The sequence below is a fragment of the Taurulus bubalis genome (genome assembly GCF_910589615.1).
Source record: "Taurulus bubalis genome assembly, chromosome: 11".
Taxonomy (NCBI): domain Eukaryota; kingdom Metazoa; phylum Chordata; class Actinopteri; order Perciformes; family Cottidae; genus Taurulus; species Taurulus bubalis.
This window is the reverse complement of record NC_136599.1, coordinates 27,781,730-27,806,228: the sequence shown is the minus strand read 5'-3', so window position 1 is coordinate 27,806,228 and position 24,499 is coordinate 27,781,730. Positions and strand designations below refer to the sequence as shown.

Here is a 24,499-nt window from a genome sequence, read left to right as displayed (position 1 = left end):
CTGTGTCTCGCTGTTAACGACTATTAACGGTCGTTAACATTACGTCGGCCCTGCCCTCGCTCACAGTACATTATACCTTTGACATTTATACGGTGTTCTGGAATATTCACTTGAGAACTATATACAAAATTGCCGTTGAGGTGAAGTTTATATAATTAGTTTCTATAGAACAATTATGATTTTCACCAAATCGTCTAAACGCCCAGAGGGAGCAGCCCAACCGCTTGATTGCCTTTCAGACCCCGAGAGACTTAACTGCAGCATGTAGAGGGCGTCTCTAAAACCACAGTTATTGTCCAACTTGCTGTAACGTTACATGACAGCCAGCCAGAGGCGAAGCGAGCCTGTCCTCACGTCTTCTTTGTGGATCTGAACCAATCTGTGCACACATTGGATCCAGTGGGGGCCTTGAGATCCAGTGGGGCCCTTGAGAACCTGGATCCAGTGGGTCCCTTGAGAACCTGGATCCAGTGGGGCCCTTGAGAACCTGGATCCAGTGGGTCCCTTGAGAACCTGGATCCAGTGGGGCCCTTGAGAACCTGGATCCAGTGGGGCCCTTGAGAACCTGATTAAAGCAGGACCTTGTCCCCCTTCTTGGACCACCGGGTATTTGGCACATTGTGTCCACGACAAAACTGATTCCTTATTATTTTATTTCGTAAATCTTCACCAGTTTTGAAACAAGATTGTTTGCACCAAATTATCTATAATTACTGACAATATTCACACAAAGTTGAAAAGCCCCTCATTGTGCTAGATAAATAGCTAAGTGGCACAGGTAAAGATAAGACAGAACAAGGGGCACAAACAGAGCCATGTTGGGTCAAAGGTCAGGTCTGGATCAGAGATAAAGAGGTGGTCTAGACAGGTACAGAACACAGAGAATGTCTACTTTTTTTCAGTAAGAGTAAATCCATCTCAAATACATAATAATACATGTTTTGAGGCAATGTAGACAGCAACATGTATGACCAAAACATATTTGAATATTCTATATTATCTAAAGCTCACTAGGTTATTCACATTGTCATGTGTTCTCTCATCTGGAGGGGAAATGACCGTTCTGAATGGTCACTTATTTCACCTTATGCCCAAGGATTATTAATGTGTATAACACGGATGATGCGTTCAAACACACTTATTCCACAGTATGAAGTTGGAACGATACATCAGGGATCATAAACACATACGGATGGACATGTAGATCAATGTGCCATGTAACAGGCATGGCATGGGGGGATACAAAGGAATAAGCATGACGAAAAAAGGACGGGTGCAGAAACGGAAAAGCTACAGCAGATTTAGAATCCACGGAGCACATCTGATGCTGATTATCTGTCATTCTTTTCTCTGTTCATATTCACATCTGATTGTTGCTCGTCTTCATTCCAACATATGTGATTTTTAAAATGGTAAGAGCTACAGTATGTATGTATATATATATATATATATATATGTGTGTGTGTGTACGTTGGCGTGCTGAACTATGCTCTTGTTACTGTATACAGTCCATGACGTGTATCTGCAGCGTGTCCATATCGGGAGCCTGGTAGTGGCACTTAGGACAACATAAATCTGGCAGCTCCTCCGCTCCGGCTGCCCCTTGATCCCCGACTGGTACCAACCCCTGGTTTCTGAACGAGGGGGCAGGGGGCACCGTGTTGAAAGCTGCAGTGGGGAAAGAAAGCATGTTAAAAAAATTTCCTACCAGAAATAAACACCTTGAGGAATCCATTGAATAATTCCATTTCCCTTTTTTTGTCGACAGTCAACCAGAAAGAGACATTTTCTTGAATAAGCATGGGTTTTGTTGATAAGCTGCATAACAGCCAGTTCACAAGACTCAGTGGTGAGAAGTACCAGTACATCAATTTACCTGTATGTATTAAAATAAATAAATTACAACACACTTTTGGGATAATTAATACAAATATCTGTATACAAAAAAACTATTTTTCCCCCAAACTAAAAAAAAGAAGGCCACAAAAAAACAGAAAAACTCAATTAATAAGCTGAATCAGTTTTTTCAAATCAGTAAATGTATTCAATAAAGAATTCACCCAAACAAAAGGATTGGGGCTCAACACCAACTTGTGGGCATCACCTTTTGGTTGTCAAAACTACAAATATGGCTGTCATTTGTAGTCAGCTTATATCAATTAAGATACAATGCAGTTATACTTCAAAATGTTCACGTGTCCACCCGCGAGTCCTCATCTTAGTTTTTTGCAGTAGTGAAAGTAGAGCTCACAATCATCAGTACAATCATGTTTAACTAAATAATCTATTAACAAAACATGTTGGAAACATTTGCTTGAAAAGGATTTCCTGACATATTACAATGCATGCATGAAAGATGAGCTATGAGCACACAAATCCATTGTTTGTCAGATCGCATGTTATGAACTTTAATGATTGGTATATTGTAAAATAATGCAGACAATGTGCAGAGCTAAAGCAAAGTCACTGCCAGACTGTGTACACATACTGTGTACAAATACTGTGTACACAGGTTGTTTTCAATACATGAGTGTAAATATGATTTGAGAGATGTTTGTAAGAATGTACAAAAAGCTAAAAAAGGGTTAAAAGAAGATGTATTTCTATTGTAGGAATTCAGTTATGTAACAACGCTAACATGAACGTAAGAATGGTCAACTCATTTCTGTTTTTCAAAAGGATTGTTTATAAAACAACTTTTGAGGGTTACTGCAGTCAGACTTCTCCAGATGCGCACGGAACAGCCGTCTTTGAAGAGCTCTCGCTCGAATAGGCAATCTTCGTTGCCACATCCATGATCGTGTCTTACCCGCGGCCATTAAATCAAAAGTAAAAGTAGAGTTATAGAAAATAACCTCATAAAGATCAACACCAGGGTTAAGTTATTCATTTCTTTTTCTTTTTTTCCTTTATATCAAATTAATTATCTGATTTAATTGATAATAATTTAGGATAGGAATATATAAGCATTATGCTTCTACCTATACCTTTTCAGTCTTTCTGTTTTTGTATATAAAATTGTGGCTTTACTTCTTGTATTGTAATGATTGTCTGAATAAAACACACAAACAAATATACAAAGACTTGACATGTATGTGCGTGTTATTTGGATGTGCTGGTGGTCATGTACCTTGCGGAGGGGGAATGTGTGGAGCCCGTGTCGGGAAGTCTTCCAAATGTCTCAGCTTCATTTTCTCCATACGTTCCCTGAAACAGTGGTGGACAATACAACTGGCATGTGTCATCACACTTTAAAGAATGTCCAGAAATATCAATATTTCTTCATATGCAGAAGAATGTTCTAGCTACAACTCTGACTTCAGATATGAAGGGTCAGTCTGAGGATGTGCCAACAGTCTTAGATGATAGCCGCAGTAAAGCTAAAGTCACCTCGAAATGCTGATTGGAAGGTATGGGAGGAATTCAGCACACATCAGAAATGACATCAACAAAGGCGGAGCTATCAGCTGGCTGACCTTTGCATAAACATCCACATGCTCACATTCACGATGCAAATAATTAGCACAATGCAAAGAACCTGCTTTGCGCTTTTTGCAGATAACTTTGTTTCGTTTTTCTTTTACTTTGATGTAGCTGCCTGTTTGAGCCTGTCAATCTCAGCCACGGCCTGAGTCAGCTGATCCTGCAGCTCCTCCTTCTTCTGGTTCAGCTTCTCTCTGGCTTCTCGCTCTGCTAGGAAATCTGCCTTGTAGATCTCAGCCTGAGCGAACACAAAGACAGCAAGAGAGGGCGGGAGACACAGAGATTTAGTTCCAGTTCAATGTACCTGTGCTTTATAAGCGCGTTAAAATGTGGGCGTGACTCATCGGACAGGTTTCCAAGTGTTTACTTCAAGTGTATAATTCACTTTCTCTAAATCTCAATGTTTTCTTTATGCTTGTCTGTATTGACGTTCTGCTTTCTGCATTTTGTGCTCTTCTTGTTTTGGCTTCGTCTGTGCTTTGCTTCTGTGGAGAACTTTGTAAACTCTGTTTTGAAAGGTGTTATGTAAGTTGTGATCCGAGAGATAGATTATATATATATATATATATATATATATATATATATATATATATATATATATATATATATACACACATACATACATACACACACACACACACACACACATATATATATATATAGCATTATGAATGTATAAATATACAGAGTATACTTTCTATTTACAATATTGGCGTACCTTGCATAACTGCATGAACCCACAATACAATTCTGTACATTTTTGGTCATTAAGTGTGGCTCAGCTGCAAGGGGTCATAAACCCCTGCAGCAAGCGCACTTCATGTTCTCCTGCGGGCTTAATAATAATAATAATATTAATCATAGTCCCACAAAAACCTTGGCGCGTATCTCCTCCCGCAGCGTTGCCAGCACATGCGTCAAAATACATCAAAACGTGCGGCCTGATCGGGAATCGTGTGCTATGACCTTTCTAGAGATTCGACCTGCCGTTTTCCCGAAAAAACGCAGAGAAATTGTCCCAATGACTTGAATGGGGTTTCGCCGTGAAGAGGGCAAAAAAACACTCATCTTTGTACCCACAGTGACTCGCCATAATTTAAGGTAGAGAAATTATTTGAAGTTTAAAACGTTGACAAAAGTCTGAAGTTTATTTGCCTAATTGGGCATTTTTTGATAGTTTTTATGTAATTATTGTTCAAGTTTAGGAAAATGTGGGAACCATTTCAGAGTTTACAATGGGTGTGTATGGGGCAGGTTAGAGCTGTGATCTCATCGCTAGAGCACGGAGGAGCTTTATACTAACCCCTGTATTTGTATTTTTCTATTCACTCCACAATATTGACTTTTGAGGCATAATTTATATATGAAAACGTCGGAAATATTGTGCTTGTGGTACACATGCGTCGTGGAATCCAACAAATGTATACTGTTTTGTCAGCAAGCCTGAAAGCGACATGAAGACCGGCCAACTGCTCCATCAACCTCCATGTTAAATCGGACCATAATTTTCTCTCATGACGGAAACGTGAGCACTTTATAAACTGAAGTTACGCTCTCATTTCTAAATGCTTACAAATATTTAAGTAGACGGAAACGTTCTCAGAAGTCTTGTGCTTCTCATGATTGCGTTATTTTTGCGATGGGATCCACGGTTGTCTGTCAAATACAATAGTTTGAAAGGTTGTTTTCTCATTATCTTGTTATTGTCATCGAGCGGCGGCTCAAGGCTTCTGGACTGACTGTTCACAAACAGGCATATAGAGAACACAGGAAGGCCTATGCAGAAGCTCTGAGAGATGCACAGTCCAAGTTTTATTCCACCATTATCAACAACAGCCCTGGTAACTCTAAACAACTTTTCTCTACTGTAAATCATCTTCTCAAACCACTTTCACTTGTCCATCCTGAGGCCACTGAGGATAGGTGCAATATGCACATCACTTTTTTCCGACAAAAAGTTGAAAACATCCGCTCACACCTCTCCGCCACTGCTGTCCTGCCTCTTACAACCACCGACCCACTATCTGAGTTTGTGCAGCCTCTTTGCTCCTTCTCAAATGTCACACAGGAGGAAGTGGAGGATATGATCAAAAACACAAAGCCAACCACCTGTGCTCTGGATCCTTTCCCATCAGCTCTGTTAAAAACAATCACCTCTGCCATCTCTCCACTAATCACCATGATCATAAACCACTCCCTCCTGGCCGGCCATATTCCATCTGCGTTAAAAACTGCTGTCATCAGACCACTACTGAAAAAACCCACCCTGGATCCAGAAGTTTTCTCCAACTACAGGCCCATTTCAAATCTTCCATTTCTGTCCAAAGTTCTGGAAAAGGCAGTTGCAGCACAACTTCACGATCACCTCAAAGACAATAACCTTTTTGAGAAGTTTCAGTCTGGTTTCCGCCCTGGCCATAGCACTGAAACAGCCTTGGTCAGGGTCACAAATGACCTCATGATGGCAGCAGATACAGGTTCCCCATCTCTACTCATCCTCCTTGACCTAACAGCTGCTTTTGATACAATTGACCACAACATCCTCCTTCATTGTCTGAAATACACTATTGGACTCTCTGATAAAATACATAACTGGTTCACCTCATATCTATCCGACAGAACGGAATACGTTACCCTGGGAAAAGCAAAATCATACACCCACAACTTCACCTGTGGTGTGCCCCAGGGCTCAGTGCTGGGCCCCACTCTCTTCAACCTCTATCTGCTTCCCCTGGGTAATATAATCAGCAGGCATGGGGTATCCTATCACTGCTATGCTGATGACACACAGCTCTATATGAGGACAACCCCCACTTCTTCTGATTCCTACTCTATGTCCACACTCACCACCTGCCTGGAGGACATAGAGACGTGGATGAAACTCAATTTTCTTCAGCTAAACAGTTCAAAAACAGAAGCCATCCTAGTTGGCACACCACATCAGCTCCACTCTTCCACCATCACCTGTATCACCTTCTCGGATCAAAACGTCCCTCTCTCCACATCTGTCACCAACCTTGGAGTTAAAATGGACCCCAATCTCACTTTTGACACCCACATCAAACACCTCTGCAAGACAGCTTTCAATCACCTCAGAAACATCGCCAAACTCCGTCCAACACTCACCCTGACAGATGCAGAGACACTTGTCCACGCCTTTGTATCGTCCAGGCTGGATTACTGTAATGCTCTCCTCACCGGAATCTCTCACAGGAACATGCAGAGACTACAACATATTCAAAACAGCGCTGCCAGGATCCTGCTAAGAGTCCGCAAATACGACCACATCACCCCCGTTCTGAAATCACTACACTGGCTCCCCATCCCGCACAGAATTGAGTATAAGCTCTCCCTCCTCACTCATCAGTGCATTCACGGACATGCCCCCCAATACCTAAAAGAACTGCTCACCCCCAGACCTCCTCATTCAACCTCCGTTCTGCAAACAAAAATGAAACTGAAACCTGGCTGAGACATGAGGAATATGTCAGCCTCAATGAATCTACTCCTCATGTTAATACTCACATTCCTCGAGGCACCGGCCGAGGAGGTGGAGTAGCTGCCATCTTTGACTCGGGTCTGTTAATGGGTCCTAAACTTAAATTAAACTACAACTCATTTGAAAGCCTTGTTCTTAGTCTTTCCCATCCAACCTGGAAAACAGTACAGCCGACTGTATTTGTTATAGTGTACCGGGTACCTGGTCTGTATTCTGAGTTTCTATCAAGCTCTTAAAACTGATAGGATTATTATTGTAGGCAATTTTAATATTCATGTGGATGTCGGCAATGACAGCCATAGTGCTGCATTTATCTCATTGTTGGATTCAATTGATCAGCTCGTCGATGGTGCTACCGGCTCACTGAGAGTGACACTGGACTCGATAGACCCTCTAAGAAAGAGCATCATGAAGCAAAGGAGGCTCGCTCCATGGTACAACCCTCAGACCCGCATATTGAAGCAAGCATCAGGAAGCTTGAGGGCATATGGCGTTCCAACGGTCTGGAGGAGTCCCGGTTGGTTTGGCGGATAGTCTGAGAACATATAAGAAGGCCCTCCGTAATGCCAGAGGAGCCTACTACTCCTATTGATTACACATCAATAATAGAGACAAATAAGAACAACCCTAGGTTTCAGCACTGTGGCCACTAACAACACAGATGATGTATCCAGCCGTGCTGTGCGTTACACATGACAGGGGAGTCCGAAACTTCAGATCCGCGGATGAGGCACAGAGGTATGTGGAGGAGAGGAAGAAAGACTAAATATAATGGACAAATGCAATGCAATCTGGAAATAAGTGGGCAGTATATACTGTATACTCGCGCTGTCGTGCTGATGAAATAACCCACAAAGAAAGTTAACAGACACAACAAATGCAGCCACCCGGCGTCTGCATAGTTCAAGTGCGCAACACCTTTCTTTTCTTTTTTTCCGCTCCATGTTGAAACTCAGTGGAACAAGGTGGTCTGCTTATGTATATTACTGTTTTAGAAAAGGAACCCAAAGTTATTATACATCATATATTGTGACTGCACCGATTGATCAAGCTTGATTAAGAATGTAAAGAAACTTCAAGGTTATTGCTATACCTGAAAACTGCTTCTTTATAAAAGGGAGTCTGGGAATCTCTGCTCTATCCTACTAGTTTGTTTTGATGTCAGGGAAATTGATAGTGAGCAGGAGGCATCACATGTGCCCTTTCAATAAGTTCAAGTTTCAATTCATGTTTTTGAGTTTGTGTTTTTCATTCCGTGTTCGTAAATGTTATGTTCTGTACCACACCACCGGAAAGGAATATCCATCTGAACTAGGTCAGCAAAGGTCAGTTAACACATCTTCAGAGGGCCTCCAGGAGGTCTCTAAGAGGACAGCATCGCTCTGTGGCAAAGAACGAAGTAGGAAATGTCAGGGATAAATAGCATCAAACTTTGTACATTTAATGTAAAGGGGATCCATCATCCAATTAAGCGGAAGAAAATATTAAGCTTCCTCAAAAAAGACAAGATACAAATAGCTTTCTGACAAGAAACTCACTTGGTGGATAAGGAGCACATTAAACTTAAGCGAGACTGGGTAGGCCAGGCTTACTACTCATCCTTTTCCTCCGATAGCAGAGGAGCCGCTATCTTAATACAGAAAGCTACCCCATTCGTACTCTGTACATGTAGAAGCGACTCTGAGGGCAGATACATCCTTGTTCACGGCACAACGTATGGCACACCGGTCACTTTGATTAATATTTACGCACCTAATTCGCCAGCCCCGTCATTTTGGACTACATTAGCAGCAGAAATAGAGGAACACAGATCTCCTTTTACAGTCCTAGGTGGTGACTTTAATTGTTGCCTTGATAACAAATTAGACAGGTCTCCAGCAGACACAAATAGAAGAACAGGCGCAGGCGCTTCACGTTACGACATAAATCTGATACATGTATGGAGGAACCTAAACCCATCAGTGAGAGAATGTTTTGCCCCGCCGCAGATGAAGTAAAATCATGCAGTATAGAATCTATACATATCAGTGATCATGCCCCAGTATACCTGGAAATGACTGAGTGAAGCTATTTCTAGCACACAGAGATGGCGCTTCCCATCATATCTCCTCACTGACAAGGAATAAAATTAAAAAAAGATGGAGGCTGAGTTAGATTTATTTTCTGAGAATCTGCAAAAGCCTATATTAGAGGATTCACTATCTCATATATAGTGCATCCGGAAAGTATTCACAGCGCTTCAATTTTTCCACATTTTGTAATTTTACAGCCTTATTCCAAAATGGATTAAATTCATTTTTTTCCTCAAGATTCTACACACAACACCCCATAATGACAAAGTGAAAAAGGGTTTTGGGAAATTTTTGCAAATCTATTAAAAATAATGAACAAAAATACAACACATACATAAGTATTCACAGCCTTTGCTCAATACTTTGCTTCAATAGCAATTACAGCCTCAAGTCTTCTTGAGTGTGATGCTACAAGCTTGGCAAACCTATTTTTGGGCAGTTTCTCCCATTCTTCTTGCAGAACCTCTCAAATTCCATCAGGTTGGATGGGGAGCGTCGGTGCACAGCCATTTTCAGATCTCTCCAGAGATATTCAATCGGGTTCAAGTCAGGGCTCTGGCTGGGCCATGAAGGACATTCACCGAGTTTTCTCGAAGACACTCCTTTGTTGTCTTGGCTGTGTGCTTCAGGTCGTTGTCCTGTTGGAAGATGAACCGTCGCCCCAGTCTGAGGTCCAGAGCGCTCTGGAGCAGGTTTTCATCGAGGATGTCTCTGTACATTGCTGCATTCATCTTTCCCTCGATCCTGACTAGTCTCCCAGTTCCTCCCGCTGAAAAACATCCCAACAGCAGGATGCTGCCACCACCATGCTTCACTGCAGGCAGGGGCGGACTGGGGGGAAACGTGACCCGGGGGTTACTGTCAGACCGGCCCACTGGCGACTCAATGCATCGCACGTATCAGTGGCTTACTTGGAAATATACCCATACACTTAACATTATTTTGGACGATGACAGAGAAATCACATAATATATGTTTTTTTTAAATAACATTTGGCTCCACCAATTTGCCTGGATGGACACATAAATAAAATGATGCTGGCTATTGTAACACTCCAAGGTAAGTTCAAGTTGTAGAAACATCTCGAGGATGAACAGTGGAAACAGGATGCACCTGAGCTACATTTTTGATTGTCATGGCAAAGGCTGTGAATATTTATGTACATGTTATATTTTCGTTATTTATTTTTAATAGATTTGCAAAAAAATTCCCAAAACCCTTTTTCATTATGGTGTGTTGTGTGTAGAATGTTGAGGAAAAAATGAATTTAAACCATTTTGGAATAAGGCTGTAACATAACAAAATGAGGTAAAAGTGAAGCGCTGTGAATACTTTCTGGATGCACTGTAAGTCACACTGGAAAAAAGCCTTACAGACGGCTGACGCATAAGTCTAGCTGACCAAAACTAATCTCATTAAAGTGCAAAGTATCAGGGCGGCACTAAATTCAATTCTGAATGAGAAAGCATCTTGATCCTTATTCTATCAAAAGCAACGACTGTATGAATATGAAAACAAAGCTAGTAAATATTTGGCCCGCCTACTTAACCAGAAACAAAATTACAACTTAGCAGCAATCAGAGATCCAGGAGGGAAAACACATTTCGATAAGAAAAATATCAACTCTGTTTTTGTATCATTTTAGAAAGCATGATATAACAATGATAATAACAACACTGAAGAGGAACTTGACAAATTCTTTTCTAAAATTAAATTACCTACACTATCAGAAGAAGAGCAAAAATCTTTGGGATAGATAGAGATAGAGGACATCAATTATGGATAACACACTTAACATTCTGAGCTGTAGCACAGATACAGAAAGACAATTTGAAATACTACATAGACTGCATTCAGTGTTTCCCCTAGGTTTACAGCTTCAGCCCCCCCCCCCCCCGACTCCGACACAAACACTTAAAGCTGTGGTTCTCAAACTTTTTCTGTAAATCACTTCATTTTGACTCCATCTGTGCTTTTATAAATAACAGAATAAAGAAAATTGCAATCACTTTCAAGTAAATCAGATTGTTCCTTCAGCCAATTTTTTATTTTTTTTTAAATTGCAATCACTTAGAACAATGAAAATAAAGTTATATCTGTGCAAAAAATAACTAAATATTTAGCTACTACTAAATAGCTCATTATGGAAAACAATATGCTATTTAATTTTTTTGCCAAACAAAACAGAATGAGTGCAGATATGTGAGCATCAGGTTGTATCAGTATTAGTGGAGCAGTGAGCTGCTTTCCTCGACACATCTTTATAAAACAGGGTTGTAGATTTGATTTGAATTCATGCTCAATGTTGAGCTGAGATTTGTTTTCTGTTTTGAGACGCACGGCAGCAGAAAGGACCTCCCGGAGACTTCTGGCAAAGAGCCAAACATCGCTGCGTCGCGCATGGGAAACCTGTTAACGGCGCAATGTAACCATTTACCCGAAAGTACAGGCATCTGTCCATGTATTTATTAACGACTTAGTTTTATGCCTGTGTACTTTGTACTTTTGTAATATGTGAAGCCAGCAGCTCATTGTTGGTAGAAGACACGAGCACTTTGTCTCTTTCACCTGGAGCAGGAGAGCTGCTCCGGGTTCAGAGAGCTGCTCTGGGTTCAGAGAGCTGCTCTGTGTTCAGAGAGCTGCTCTGGGTTCAGAGAGCCGCTCCGGGTTCAGAGAGCTGCTCCGGGTTCAGAGAGCTGCTCTGGGTTCAGAGAGCTGCTCTGTGTTCAGAGAGCTGCTCTGGGTTCAGAGAGCTGCTCTGGGTTCAGAGAGCTGCTCCGGGTTCAGAGAGCCGCTCCGGGTTCAGAGAGCCGCTCCGTGTTCAGAGAGCCGCTCTGTGTTCAGAGAGCTGCTCCGGGTTCAGAGAGCCGCTCCGGGTTCAGAGAGCCGCTCCGGGTTCAGAGAGCCGCTCTGGGTTCAGAGAGCTGCTCTGTGTTCAGAGAGCCGCTCCGGGTTCAGAGAGCCGCTCCGGGTTCAGAGAGCCGCTCCGGGTTCAGAGAGCTGCTCCGGGTTCAGAGAGCTGCTCTGGGTTCAGAGAGCTGCTCCGGGTTCAGAGAGCTGCTCCGGGTTCAGAGAGCTGCTCCGGGTTCAGAGAGCTGCTCCGGGTTCAGAGAGCTGCTCTGGGTTCAGAGAGCTGCTGTTGCATCTTCACCCTGGGAGCGTTTAAAACGCAGATATAGCGCTCTGCTTTTCACGCGACATATTTATCGACACGCTCTGTCCGCTGCTGTGTCTGTGTTCAGTGCTCACCTGTGTGTGTGTGTGTGTGTGTGTGTGTGTGTGTGTGTGCGCACGTGTCTGTGCGCATCGTGGCGGAACTCCGCCGTGCGCGATACAGAGAGCAGAGGAGAAGTATTAACATGTAGAGACAGAAGAGACAGAAATGACAAGCTGTCGTGTGGATAAGATCAATAAAATACGGCCGTTTAGTTTGTTTAATAACAGAACAAGGTGCAGACCCGTTCTATAGGAAACAGAAACTTAAATGACGACTTGTGATCTGGAGCTATTGAGAAAATTACAGGGGGGCGGAGGGGTTCTTCAGGGGGGCGCCCGCCCCCCTAATATAACGGTAGGGGAAACACTGGCGTTGTACGCCACTGCTGAGGGGCAGGCTTGGCCTCGGTTCCCCTACATGTTCCATCTTTCGCTTACAAGTTTTCTCTTGTAAAGTTGTAAAATCAAAATAAATATATATAAAGAAGTTTGAACCTGGCTTCAATGTTCACATTTCTGTTCTGGGTATGTATGCAAATGAGCACAGATAATGCCTCCTTTACATATACATATTCAAAAAATTAAGGCCTAATGTCAGTAGTCACCTGTGTAAGTTCCATGGTGATATCTTTTAGTTGCAATGTTTTCGCAATTCACTCAAAACGATATTTACTGGTGCCACCAAAACATACGGTGTGATAGCCGTCTAGCAGATAGGTGGCTGTTTACAGCTGAACGTCGCAGGTAAAACCAGAAAAAGGCCCCAAACTACACCGTCTGTGACGACACACTGAAGTCTCAACGAAGCAGGTGAGTGGGTTGCAGGTGTACTCAGCAGCTGTGTGACTGTACCTGTGCAGTGAGGACCGGAACAGTCTCCAGCGAGCCTCTCTGTTGCTCCACCTCCTCCTTCAGTTTATCAATCAGGTCCTGCTTCAGGGCCAACGCTCGCTCCGCCTCCTCCAGGCGGCTGCACAGATCTCCTCCCTGGAAGACAAACACACATGAAACACAGACGGATGGGACTACATGAATCCAGAAGCTAAATAATAGCAAAAATGTTTGGATGGGTTTTTACCTCACTCTTCAGTTTAGAGTCATAGTCTCTAAAGAGACACGTGTAGGCATGTTGCAACTGGGTCAGTTTTTTCCTGAGTGGTAAAAAAGGAAACAACTTTTTTCAATACAGTATTGTTATCAAATATCCAATGTTGTGGTGCTAACAGTATTGAAGAATTTAACTAAACCAAGACGTATTTATTACCACAGTGAAGCATTCAACATCACATTTCTAGAACGTAAATTGAGCATCATAACTGTGTTGCATTGTTACAGACACCCTGAAGGCTTGAACATAATAATGATCTGACTCATTTGTCTGTTGGACCCACTTCTCCTCTGTGACCACGTGTCTCTCTGTCTTCAGGGCCTGCTCCATGCTCTGGGTCTGCAGCAGCAGCTTGTCCATGGCCACATGATGCTGCTTCCTCTGCTGCTCCAGTTCCCGCTCTGCTACCTGCAGGGCCTTCATCTTACAGCACAGCCTGACAGTAGAGAGGAAACAACGTCAGCACACATGCACACCTACAGGTGAACACAGAGAACCTTCTATATTCACCTATGCTGACATGACAGCTTACTTTTCATCCAACACTTTGCGTTCATGCTCGCTTTTCTCCAGGCAGCTCTGTCTCTCGTTCAGCTCTCCTAAAAGGGAAGTTGCTTGAGCTTTCAGAGCCTCGCAGTCCTTGGCCAGCTGTAAAAATATGAAAAGCTTTAAGTTATCGGGGTTGCAGTTACAAATTTAAGGATGCTTGCTAAAGCGCCATCATCTAGTGGTAGGGAGAAATAAACATTTTGGATTGTGGAATAAAACCCAAAGCTGTTTACAACTGCTAGGAATCTCGGTGTGACACTCGACAGTCAACTCTCCTTGACTGCCAACATTACTGCAACAACACACTCCTGTAGGTCCATGCTACACTACATCCTGTAGGTCCATGCTACACTACATCCTGTAGGGCCATGCTACACTACATCCTGTAGGTCCATGCTACACTACATCCTGTAGGGCCATGCTACACTACATCCTGTAGGTCCATGCTACACTACATCCTGTAGGGCCATGCTACACTACATCCTGTAGGTCCATGCTACACTACATCCTGTAGGTCCATGCTACACTACATCCTGTAGGTCCATGCTACACTACATCCTGTAGGTCCATGCTACACTACATCCTGTAGGGCCATGCTACACTACATCCTGTAGGGCCATGCTACACTACATCCTGTAGGTCCATGCTACACTACATCCTGTAGGGCCATGCTACACTACATCCTGTAGGTCCATGCTACACTACATCCTGTAGGGCCATGCTACACTACATCCTGTAGGTCCATGCTACACTACATCCTGTAGGGCCATGCTACACTACATCCTGTAGGTCCATGCTACACTACATCCTGTAGGTCCATGCTCAGAAGGTCTGACTCAGAAGGCGGCACAGGTTCTGGAACAAGCTCGGTCATCTCGCGCCTTGACGACTGTAACATTGGTACTTGCGTACCGTGCTACGAACAGATTGGGTCAGTCTACACCCAGGACATGGTAACACCTCACACCCCAGCCCGTTCACTCCGCTCTGCAGTCACGACTGTTTGTGTCCTGGCTCCAGCAGAAAGTCTCTACATCTAAGTAGCACGTTAGTAGCACTTAGATGGCACTTACTTATAGCACTTTGTAGTTTGGCTTTCTTAAATGGTTGAATGCACGAAGTCGCTTTGGATAAAAGTGTCAGCTAAATGTAATGTTCATACCTGGGCACAGTCCTTGTCCTTCTGTTTGAGCAGAGCTTCAGTTCTGTCCCGCTGAGCTGAACTCTTCTGCAGGTAATCAAGCTTCTCCTCCAACTCACGATACCTACAGACACAACAGATCCATAACTAAACAGGGGTAAACACCAATATATATATATATATATATATATATATATATATATATGACAAACATGAGAAAATGATTAAATCTGGTGGAGAATAGTTAACAATACCATTTTGAAGCCAGGGCTCTGATTTATATTTTGTAATTATATTCTGTAATGTTCGTGGAACCCAACATTGTGGTTTTAATGGATTTCCATGGAAACATTTATACATATGCATGAACACAACCGAAATTAATTAAGAATTAAGCCAACCATGTCCCTAGTGAGGGTTAATACAATGTAGGCATTCATTAGCATCTCTGCACCGGCTCTGTGTAAAATGAAGAATCACATTTAAAATCCTTCTCCTCACCTACAAAACCTTAATTGGTGATGCACCATCATATCTTAAGGAGCTCATAGTACCATATTACCCCACTAGAGAGTTCATAGTACCATATTACCCCACTAGAGAGCTCATAGTACCATATTACCCCACTAGAGAGCTCATAGTACCATATTACCCCACTAGAGTGATCATAGTACCATATTACCCCACTAGAGAGCTCATAGTACCATATTACCCCACTAGAGAGCTCATAGTACCATATTACCCCACTAGAGTGATCATAGTACCATATTACCCACTAGAGAGCTCATAGTACCATATTACCCACTAGAGAGCTCATAGTACCATATTACCCACTAGAGAACGTATAGTACCATATTACCCCACTAGAGAGCTCATAGTACCATATTACCCACTAGAGAGCTCATAGTACCATATTACCCACTAGAGAGCTCATAGTACCATATTACCCACTAGAGAACGTATAGTACCATATTACCCCACTAGAGAGCTCATAGTACCATATTACCCACTAGAGTGATCATAGTACCATATTACCCCACTAGAGAGCTCATAGTACCATATTACCCCACTAGAGAGCTCATAGTACCATATTACCCCACTAGAGTGATCATAGTACCATATTACCCACTAGAGAGCTCATAGTACCATATTACCCACTAGAGAGCTCATAGTACCATATTACCCACTAGAGAACGTATAGTACCATATTACCCCACTAGAGAACTTATAGTACCATATTACCGACTAGAGTTACCACTAGTGGGGTAATGAGTACTAGTGGGATATGAGTTTCCTCTGTAGGGCTCAGCCTTAGAGATAGGGTAAGGAGCTCGGACATCAGGAGGGAGCTTGGAGTCGAGTCGCTGCTCCTTTGTGTTGAAAGGAGTCAGCTGAGGTGGTTTAGGCGTCTAGTCAGGATGCCTCCTGGACGCCTCCCACTGAAGGTTTTCCAGGCACGTCCAACTGGTAGGAGACCCCGGGGAAGACCCAGAACAAGATGGAGGGATTATATCTCCCGGCTGGCCTGAACGCCTCAGGATCCCCCAGAATGAGCTGGAAAATGTTGCGGGTGAGAGGGAAGCCTGCATCACCACGACCCGACCCCGGACTAGGTGGATGGATGGATGAATTGAAATACAGGCCTCTCAAATATAAAAAAAAAAATGTTGTAACCTAGATCGGAATTGCAATATTGGTCAGTAAAGGCCCAAATAAATACTGCACTCAAATCATCCCACTCTACAATATTTTGGAAACTATTTTTTACATTACATTTAGCTGACTCATCCACACACTGCAGACACAGCTACGGGAGCAATTTGGGGTGTATTGCCCAAGGACACATCGACATGGACTAGCGGAGCCGGGGATCGAACCACCGATTGAACCGCCGATCCTCTGATTGGAGGACAAACCTACTCACCACCGCGCCACAATCACCCCAACTCCAGTTGGGTTTGTAAGTAGAATGTTAAAAAGTAAGTAAACAAAAGGCAACTTTTAACCATCTAATGAAAGACAGGAACGACACTTTTGAAGATAATGAAAATGCTTTGATCACTGAATGAATAATACATTATATATATATATATATATATATATATATATATATATATATATATATATATATATATATATATATATATATAAAAATAATACAACATGACAATCTAAAATGATGTGAAACAAAACTAAAGCATGCCTTATTTGGACGTAAACAACAGATACAAAAGAAACATACAGGAAACAAACTGAGCTTGAAAACAAGGGACTGGCAGGTGGCACAAGTAACATCACACAGCGGTGAAGAGACCGAACTGTAGAGAGAAGGCATGCACACAGTGAGAAAAAGAAAGCCACACAGAGCTGTGGGCTCACCTGCCCTGTGTGGCCTGAAGCTGCTCTGTGAGTTTAGCCAGGCTAGAGCTGGAGAAGGGAACAGAAAGAGAGGGAGGAGGAGGAAGACATCTCAAATGTATTAGGAGGAAGTAAATAAAAACAGCATGCTAGTGTCCTTATGCCATTCATTCTTGTCTGCAGCTATACACTATCGTTATGTGCAAAAGCTTCCAATGACCACTAGTTAAACACAGAAAGTCCATTTAGAGTTTCAAACATTGCACTAAAGTATTTTGTAGCGGGAGGGGAAACGTGACATACCAGTCAGAGGAGTGCTGTGCCTCAGAGCGGTGCTGAACAACCTCCTCAGTAGCGCTGCTTGCCTGTAAAAGTATGCATACACGTGGATGAGATCAGAGGGAAGGCAGCGGGTTGTTGGTCCATATCATCGCTATTGTACATGAAGACATCGTGCTGTTTCTGACCGTCTGCCTCATTCCAGTCCTGAACTGTTTTAATGATTCAACCATATCAAGAACTTTGCTACTTTCTTTTAAAAAGCGCTGTATGAATAAATAACAATTGTTAGTCTCATAGTTGAACATACAAAGAACCTTGTGAAAAGGACCACTTGGTCATAGTCACAGGAGTTGCTGGTCTATCGCTGCCTTGATTGGTTAGTTTGATTGTGTTATTGTGGGACTTTGGTGAATCTGAACTAACCCTTTAAAACACCCAAGTCAAACTATAACACTAACTAACTGACTGACTGACTGGCGCAGCACGAGATCAGCAACTCCTGGTGGCATTGAAGAGATCATAGATGATATAACGGCTTCAGCTCCTGTTGGCTGTTTGACAGCAGGTGGAGCAGTGAACATAATCTGGATTGATGTTTTCTGGGACAATCCCCAGGTTTGTCTGTTGTTATTGATGTCCTCTCATGAATTCTATCCTGCTCATCTGTAGAACGTATTTGCTGCAGTGGTTCCTGAGGCAGAACTTAAACGTGCTTGCATCCCGGTGGTACCTGTGCCAGTTTGGCCCGTAGCTGGTCAATGCAGCGCCGCATTCTCTCTCTCTCTTTCTCTCCCTCGTCCCTCTCCCTCTCCAGCTCGTCATTCTTCCTCTTAAGCTCTCTCAGCCCTTCCTCCAGCTTTTCTTTTTGGCTCTTCAGCAGGTGGAGGAACTCGTTTGCACTTTCCAAAGGCTGCGAAGAGAAATGAAAGCGAGAGAACCGTGGATGCAGGGAGAAATTGATGACAGCAGGGGCTTGGACAGAGACAGACACGTTCACCCTGAGCCAGAGGACTGATACAAAGCAAACAGTAGCACTACACCAAGATGTGAGAGAACGCAAACAGAGACATAGAGGGATTTTAAATAGGGATGCATTGGCGCTGTGTGTTAATGCTACCATTCAATCCAGTGCTCTTGCTCAAAAATACAAGGACAAAACATGGATGATCTCAAGAATTATATTGTTGAATTATATGTAAAAAAAACAAAACAAAAAAACTGTTTCGCATAACATGCTGGTTTATCATAACATATGTTTTAATGCTGCATGGTGATTAGTGCCAGGTTTTGTATCTACAGTTAGAACCTCACAGGTCATTCAATGTTATTTTTCCAAATATGAAGTCAGGATTTCTAACCAGTGAAGCAGCCCCAGAGTAAGTGTCATGGATTTGATTGTGGTAAAGTTGGGAAGCTCACCTGGCCATTTTCCCTGCCCACCTCCCCCCATACGTCTGATAGGGAGGTGGAGGGAGAGGGGAGGGCGCTACTCAAGGAGCTACGCACACTGGCGTCTCCCTAGACACACGGACATACCAGTTAGATGAAAAACAGACCAATACGTCGAAAGTGAAATCACAGCACGGCGCCAGCAGCGCCACACGTCTCACCAGGCTGCGAGGCGGCGTGGTCTGTGTGTGTCGATCCGCCTCTTCAACTCTTTTCTTCTCCCGCTGATCTAGTGTCTGAAACGAGGGGTTCCAATACCGACAGGAACAGCAAAAAACAACATCATTAAATATAAATTCATTCCTCTATGGAATATGAGCACACAGCTAATGTAAATATCAAGAGCAATAAAAGAAAGCAGTGAAAAAGAGGTGAATTAATCTGCATACTAGGGCTGCAACAACGAATCGATAAAAATCGATCAATTTGATTATTAAAAGAGTTGGCAACGAATTTCATTATCGATTCGTTGTGTCGCGCGACTATTACGCCACTCATAAGTCGCAGAGATGTTTGATGATTTGAGATAAACAGTTGAGTTGAGCGCGGATCAGCGCAGAGCGGACAGAAGGTTCTGGTGCAGCCCGTTGTATTCTTTCGTATGTCAATGCTTGCTACAATAACTTAGCAGCTAGGCTAACTGTTGTCGTTAGCTCGCTAACTATTCATTCATCCCCATGTTTGAGCCGCGCTGTTGGGTTAGATAACGACTTATTGAAACCACGTTTCTTCGTTTTAAAATACTTCAAAAGAAGCAATGTGTAAATATAGCCTCTGAGGTACAGAAAGTCCCGTATTATGTGGCTTCATGACATGCAGAGTCATTGTTGCTTGGAATTGAGGTTCGATATCTAATTGATAACTTTGTTTTAGGCAGTCTGTAAGTTATCCGTTGACACATTGAGTGGTTACACAGTTTTTGTTCCTGATGATCAACGTGCTCCAGCGTGGAGAAGAGTGAAAAGCCATCTGGCAACATGTTCAGTAGCCTGTGCAATAACCCTTCACTCTGTGAGCGTGTGCGTCTGTGAGCGTGTGCGTCTGTGAGCGTGTGCGTCTGTGAGCGTGTGCGTCTGTGAGCGTGTGCGTCTGTGAGCGTGTGCGTCTGTGCGTCTGTGAGTCTGTGAGTGTGTGCGTCTGTGAGTCTGTGAGCGTGTGCGTCTGTGAGCGTGTGCGTCTGTGAGCGTGTGCGTCTGTGCGTCTGTGCGTCTGTGAGTCTGTGAGTGTGTGCGTCTGTGAGTGTGTGAGTCTGTGCGTCTGTGAGTGTGTGCGTCTGTGAGTGTGTGCGTCTGTGAGTGTGTGCGTCTGTGAGTGTGTGCGTCTGTGAGTGTGTGCGTCTGTGAGTCTGTGCGTCTGTGAGCGTGTGCGTCTGTGAGCGTGTGCGTCTGTGAGTCTGTGCGTCTGTGAGCGTGTGTGCGTCTGTGAGCGTGTGTGCGTCTGTGAGCGTGTGTGCGTCTGTGAGCGTGTGTGAGTGTGTGCGTCTGTGCGTCTGTGAGCGTGTGCGTCTGTGAGCGTGTGTGCGTCTGTGAGCGTGTGTGCGTCTGTGAGCGTGTGTGCGTCTGTGAGCGTGTGTGAGTGTGTGCGTCTGTGCGTCTGTGAGTGTGTGCGTCTGTGAGTGTGTGCGTCTGTGAGTGTGTGCGTCTGTGAGAGTGTGAGTGTGTGCGTCTGTGAGTCTGTGCGTCTGTGAGCGTGTGCGTCTGTGAGCGTGTGCGTCTGTGAGCGTGTGCGTCTGTGAGCGTGTGCGTCTGTGAGTCTGTGCGTCTGTGAGCGTGTGCGTCTGTGAGCGTGTGTGCGTCTGTGAGCGTGTGTGCGTCTGTGAGCGTGTGTGCGTCTGTGAGCGTGTGTGAGTGTGTGCGTCTGTGCGTCTGTGAGCGTGTGCGTCTGTGAGCGTGTGTGCGTCTGTGAGCGTGTGCGTCTGTGAGCGTGTGTGCGTCTGTGAGCGTGTGTGAGTGTGTGCGTCTGTGCGTCTGTGAGCGTGTGCGTCTGTGAGCGTGTGTGCGTCTGTGAGCGCGTGTGCGTCTGTGAGCGTGTGTGCGTCTGTGAGCGTGTGTGAGTGTGTGCGTCTGTGCGTCTGTGAGCGTGTGCGTCTGTGAGCGTGTGTGCGTCTGTGAGCGTGTGTGCGTCTGTGAGCGCGTGCGTCTGTGAGCGTGTGTGCGTCTGTGAGCGTGTGTGCGTCTGTGAGCGTGTGTGCGTCTGTGCGTCTGTGAGCGTGTGTGCGTCTGTGAGCGTGTGTGCGTCTGTGAGCGCGTGTGCGTCTGTGAGCGCGTGCGTCTGTGAGCGTGTGCGTCTGTGAGCGTGTGTGCGTCTGTGAGCGTGTGTGCGTCTGTGAGCGTGTGTGCGTCTGTGCGTCTGTGAGCGTGTGTGCGTCTGTGAGCGTGTGTGCGTCTGTGAGCGTGTGTGCGTCTGTGCGTCTGTGAGCGTGTGTGCGTCTGTGAGCGTGTGTGCGTCTGTGAGCGCGTGTGCGTCTGTGAGCGCGTGCGTCTGTGAGCGTGTGCGTCTGTGAGCGTGTGCGTCTGTGAGCGTGTGTGCGTCTGTGAGTGTGTGTGCGTCTGTGAGCGCGTGCGTCTGTGAGCGCGTGTGCGTCTGTGAGTGTGTGTGCGTCTGTGCGTCTGTGAGCGTGTGTGCGTCTGTGAGCGCGTGCGTCTGTGAGCGTGTGCGTCTGTGAGCGCGTGTGCGTCTGTGAGCGCGTGCGTCTGTGAGCGCGTGCGTCTGTGAGCGTGTGCGTCTGTGAGCGTGTGTGCGTCTGTGAGCGTGTGCGTCTGTGAGCGTGTGTGCGTCTGTGCGTCTGTGAGCGTGTGTGCGTCTGTGAGCGTGTGTGCGTCTGTGCGTTTGTGAGCGTGTGTGCGTCTGTGAGCGTGTGTGCGTCTGTGAGCGCGTGTGCGTCTGTGAGCGCGTGCGTCTGTGAGCGTGTGCGTCTGTGAGCGTGTGTGCGTCTGTGAGCGTGTGCGCGTCTGTGAGCGTGTGCGCGTCTGTGAGCGCGTGCGTCTGTGAGCGCGTGCGTCTGTGAGCGTGTGCGTCTGTGAGCGTGTGCGTCTGTGAGCGTGTGCGCGTCTGTGAGCGCGTGTGCGTCTGTGAGCGTGTGCGTCTGTGAGCGTGTGCGTCTGTGAGCGTGTGCGTCTGTGAGCGCGTGTGCGTCTGTGAGCGTGTGCGTCTGTGAGCGTGTGCGTCTGTGAGCGTGTGCGTCTGTGAGCGTGTGCGTCTGTGAGCGTGTGCGTCTGTGAGCGTGTGTGCGTCTGTGAGCGTGTGCGTCTGTGAGCGTGTGCGCGTCTGTGAGCGTGTGCGCGTCTGTGAGCGTGTGCGCGTCTGTGAGCGCGTGTGCGTCTGTGAGCGTGTGCGTCTGTGAGCGTGTGCGTCTGTGAGCGTGTGCGTCTGTGAGCGTGTGCGTCTGTGAGCGTGTGCGTCTGTGAGCGTGTGCGTCTGTGAGCGTGTGTGCGTCTGTGAGCGTGTGTGCGTCTGTGAGCGTAGTGTAGAGAACAAGTTCTGACGTCCAAACAAATTCTGTTAAGTTTTCTGATTTGTATTTCTTTATTTTTTATAAATTATTTATTGTTCTGACAGCTCAGGTCCCTTTGAACAAAAACATACATCTTTTTGTGCACTTCATTTAAGAAAAGCCTATATATTTGGCAGCTGTAAAGCATGTGTATGTTTTATTGTTACTTTAACAGCTCAGGGACGTTCAAGGAGCAACCGGTTTGTGTACTTTCTGCAACTAACGATTATTTGAATAATAATCGTTAGTTGCAGCCCTACTGCATCCACATACCAACATGGTTATATTATGAAATAGAACAGTGGAAGCTATGCTGCAGTGAAACTAATTGGTTCAAATGTAAAATCCCCTGACGATGTGTGACTGAGGAAGGAGAGGTGTGAATCTCGGCGAGCTGACCTGTGGTCCATCCAGCGGCCTGCTCCTCGCCGGGCGCCCCTGCAGGTCTTCAGTCTGGCTGGAGCTGCAGCAGTGGTTGGAGGAGAGGGTCGAGGCTGGTCCGTTCACCAAGCCCTGTAAGGACTGGTTTTCCTGGGCCAGTCTCTCCACCAGGGCCCTGGCCTCCTGGAAGCGACAGCTGAGAAACTCCCGTTCATCTCTCGTCCTCTGCTGCCATCCCTCCATCTCCTCACAGCGCTGACGTAAGGCTATGTTGCTCCGCCGCAAGGCCTCTGGAGGAACGAAGGATGAAGGTAAAAGGAGAGGAGGAGAGTGATAGTCGCACCCAGAGAAACGATGTCAACAACAGGGAGAACAAAATGCATATTTATACAGCACTTTGAGTTGAACCAGGATTGCCATGTATGTTCTGTACCCACCTTTTGGTAAAATGATATGCCAGTAAATATATTGCTTTTATATATTATATATTATATTTCTTTTAATTACCATTCAATTCTTATTTAATCATGGGAAAGCATCCTACCTCTGAGCTGCTGGTTGTCACCCAGCAACCTGGTCACCACTTCATTGGACGCCAGCTCTGGTGGGACCCTGAGGGTCCCGCCACTCTCTTCTCCTGACATCTCCCACTGCATTGGGCCATCAGGTTGGGGCTGCACCATCCCTACACACACACACACACACACACACACACACATTAAACTGCTATCTGTGGAAGATCATTGCATAAATAACAACGCCTGTGTTGTGTTTCAGGTCGATGTGCATTCACTTAACCCTTGACCCTTAACCCTTAACCCTAGCCAGTCGTTTCCTGAGAAGCTGAACATCAAACTAACCCTGGTCCGTTATCTCTGCGCACACTAACCAGAACATAACCGTCACGAGAACGGGACGGAAACAGAGTTGGACCTGAACCCGCAGTGACGTCATGTCCTGACACATGGCAGACCTGAGGTTTCCCTTTCACTTTGATCTCGCGTCCTGACCTGGTCCAGGCCTGAGGAGGCCGTGGCCTGCTGGTAGGACGCGGTGTCTCCTCCATGTGCCGTATCACGCGAACAGGAGGAAAACATGACGTCATTCGCAATACCACGAGGAACACCTTGGACATATTGTTTTAGCCACCATGTGAACAGAAGTGTAGTTCATCTGGTGTTATTACCGCGTGCATATCATTACTCCCAGGTGTATCCCATGTTTGTGACAGTCTACAACGATGTGGGTTCCCTCCCCGCACCAAGACGGGTCCTATCGGGTGACAGGTACAGGTGGATCTCCTCTTACCCGCTCCTCTTTCTCACTGCTGGCGTCCGGAATGACAGGCGAGCAGGCCAACGTGTCAGAGAGCTGTCCGGTGAGCTGTCCGGTGTGTGCCGTGAGCCCGTTAGCTGGCTGGCCGATGCTAGATCGATAGCTTGCCGGAACGTTAGCTCGTGAGCTCGCC

At 45.2% G+C, this 24,499-nt stretch overlaps 1 protein-coding gene across 1 annotated transcript; it reads right to left on the bottom strand.

Moving 5' to 3' along the window:
* Positions 1–645: 645 nt before the first annotated feature.
* Positions 646–23,714, bottom strand: ikbkg (inhibitor of nuclear factor kappa B kinase regulatory subunit gamma; the record flags this gene model as incomplete). The annotated part of the gene is made up of 14 exons (XM_079225779.1): positions 646–1,668; positions 3,131–3,207; positions 3,585–3,721; positions 13,123–13,257; positions 13,349–13,421; positions 13,662–13,814; positions 13,911–14,026; positions 15,090–15,192; positions 17,730–17,791; positions 18,439–18,618; positions 19,128–19,226; positions 19,319–19,393; positions 23,050–23,321; positions 23,576–23,714. 14 exons carry the CDS (start codon positions 23,712–23,714, stop codon positions 1,496–1,498), a joined length of 1,794 nt encoding a protein of 597 aa, XP_079081905.1. The 3' UTR covers positions 646–1,495.
* Positions 23,715–24,499: the final 785 nt, after the last annotated feature.